Raw genomic sequence first — 2,860 nt, forward strand, 5'->3', positions numbered from 1 at the left:
TTATAATGGCATAGGTTTATAAAAGATATTTAAGACTGGTAATTTAGTCTTATCTTGGGTTTTTGTTTAGAATTGAGAATAGGGGAAGTACTTATGAGTTCACAAAGAATATTTCAAGTTCCTATGTTAGCTATAAACTCAAAAGGTATACTGATACCAATCCTACAAACATCACATGTGAATGTAAGTTATTTAAGCCTATTGGTTCACATGTTTAAAAAGCACCCTCATTTCTTTAAAGTCAAGTACTATAAATGGCTCTTGAAAATCTACTGTAGACATGATATATTCAGTTAAACTTGCTGGAGGCTAAGGTGTGATTTTATGTGACCATCCAATTCAGAGTCTGATTTATAGTTAAAATCAAACAGCATTTCCAAACAGTTGCTGTCATGGGCAGCATAATCAATTCCTAAGACAATACAGCTTCCAAAGCTCTCATCATCCTAGTTGCCCTTCTTTTCGCTTTCACTTACATATTGCTCTATTTTAAAGAAGCAAAAAATATAAAAGTTCACTGAAATTCTGAAAGTCAGTGTATAGCATTGAATGATAATAGCTTTGGTATTTGATATTACAAAGTCACATACATCACAAATATTTCCTTCATTCTGGGTCAAACCTAGGTAAAGCAGGAAGAATAAGATTCCCAAATGCAGAGTCTTGAGTTAGGAAGTATCCAGATGAATGTGCATCAGCGTGCTGCAAAGCTGCCTTCTGCTGGTCTGCAATGTGCTGCTGCTTGGCATGATCCCGGAAGTCCTTATTCAGAGAAGATCTGGAGAGTGCAGTGCCAGCTCCAGGATGATTCGTTGAACATTGGTTCTGCACAAATAATTTTCTTTTCTCTTTGTCTTTGTCCAGTTCTGCCAAGATTGCAACTCTATTTTTGTTTTGAAAACCTTGTCCTGAAGGATTTGCTGCCATCTTCCTATTCTGGTTCAATTATGTCCAGTGGCAACCGATCAGCACTTTACAATCACCTGGGATGCAAGGGCACTCAGGAGTGCCTAGCCTGCTCACTGCAGCTCGCAAGGGGGCCCAACCACTCAGAGACAGGCAAAAGGAGAGCTACCCGTGGCACTGCAACCTTCCCACCCCCAGCACATGTTTTGATATGTGACATTTTTGTTAGTCGTCTGTTCTCAATATTTGTAATTTCCATTTATCACTTTCTTTTTTCACAGAGTTGTTTAGGAATGTATTTCTTGATTTTCAAATATATATGGCGATTTTCTAATTATCCTGTCATTATCAATTGCCAAGTTAATTACATTGTTGTCAGGAATCATGTTTACTACTGTTTCACTGAAGCATGGTCTTTTTGTAAATGTTCATGTATGCTTGAAAAGAACGTATGGTCTGCCCTTGTTGAGTGCAGAATTCTATATGTGTCCAGTGATCAAATGTGTTAATAATATTGTAGAAATTATTTCTTTCTTCACTGAACGGTGACTGGTTTTGACTGCTTTTTCCATCTATACTGACAGACTTGTGTTAAATTCCCCACTGTGATTTTAGATTTGTCAATTTCTTTTTGTCGCTCTATAATTTGGAGCTTTATATATTTTGAGAGTATGTTATTAAGTGCATACAGATTTTAAATTGTTATATCTCCTTGGTAAACTGAACCTTTTATCATCATATTTATCCTCTTTATCTCTAATAATACTTTTTTGCTTTAAGATCTATTTTGTCTGATGTTAGCTCCTTTTTGGTTAGTGTTCACATAGCACATTACTCTTATATTACTCTCATTCCTTTTACTCTCAATCTTTCCTTATCTTTATGTTCTCGAGGTGACTTTCATAAATGATGTGTAGTTGGATTTTTTAAAAAATCCGGTTTATTACCATTTGCCATTTAACTAACGCAGTTATTTCTCTTGCATTTGCTATACTTAATGTATTTGTGTTTAAAAAATACCATTTTATTTTGTGCAGTTTATCACTCTGTTCTGTATTTCTTTTTTCTTGTTTTCTTGGGTTTAACTATATTTTCTTGGGTTTAACTATATTTTATCATACCATTTTCCCTCAGAAGTTATCCTGTCTCCCTTTGTGTGTGTGTTTTCCCTCAAAATTAAAAGTTGCATAATAAATTTACCAAAGTTTATAGTTAATCAACACTTTTACCATATTCCTAGATATACATATAATGTCTGATATTTTAATTCCGATTTGTTTTTACTCCATAGGCACTACTATTCTAGACAGTGTTCATCTATATTTACCTGCATATTTAAATAAATGGTCCTTGCCTTTCATTTCTTCTTGTGTATGGGCCCTTCCATCTGGGATCACTTTCCTTCTGCGAGAAGTATCTCCTTTATCATCTCCTTTAGTGCAGCGGTCCCCAACTTTTTTGGCACCAGGGACTGTTTTCATGGAAGACAAATTTTCCATGGACTGGGGAGGGGTGGGGATGGTTTCAGGATGATTCAAGTGCATTACATTTATTGTGTACTTTATTTCTATTATTGTTAGATAGTAATATATAATGAAACAATTATACAACTCACTATAGGTTGAGGACCCCTGCTTCAGTGAATATTTGCTTCTAATTGAATTCTCTGAGCTTCTGTTTGCCTGAAAAATCTTTATTTCCTCTTTATTCCTGAAAGGTATTTTTTTCCTCTGTGTGGAGTTCTAGGGTATAAATGTTCTTTCAGCTCATTGAAGCTATCATTCTATTATATTATCTTCTGCTTTTTTGTGCATATGCTGTTGAGCAGTTAGCTGTCAGTCTAAGAAATCTGTCTTTATTTTTCTCCAGCTGCTTTTACAATTTTTCTCTGTGTCTTTGGTTTTCCACTGTTCCACTGTGAATTTCTTACCAACCAGGAGTTGAAAGGGCACAT

The 2,860-nt window shown here is 35.1% G+C and overlaps 1 protein-coding gene across 1 annotated transcript; it reads right to left on the reverse strand.

The window, feature by feature from the left end:
- Positions 1-606: 606 nt before the first annotated feature.
- LOC123650035 (SOSS complex subunit C-like) lies at positions 607-983 on the reverse strand. Its single transcript, XM_045568421.1, has one exon. The coding sequence runs from the start codon at positions 925-927 to the stop codon at positions 607-609; it is 321 nt and encodes a 106-aa protein (XP_045424377.1). The 5' UTR covers positions 928-983.
- Between the last annotated feature and the right edge of the window lie 1,877 nt (positions 984-2,860).

The sequence above is a fragment of the Lemur catta genome, chromosome 14 (assembly GCF_020740605.2).
Source record: "Lemur catta isolate mLemCat1 chromosome 14, mLemCat1.pri, whole genome shotgun sequence".
Classification (NCBI taxonomy): domain Eukaryota; kingdom Metazoa; phylum Chordata; class Mammalia; order Primates; family Lemuridae; genus Lemur; species Lemur catta.

Coding starts and splice junctions, on each gene's coding strand:
- LOC123650035 (XM_045568421.1), bottom strand. CDS start 927: ATGGCAGCAAATCCTTCAGGACAAGGTTTTCAAAACAAAAATAGAGTT.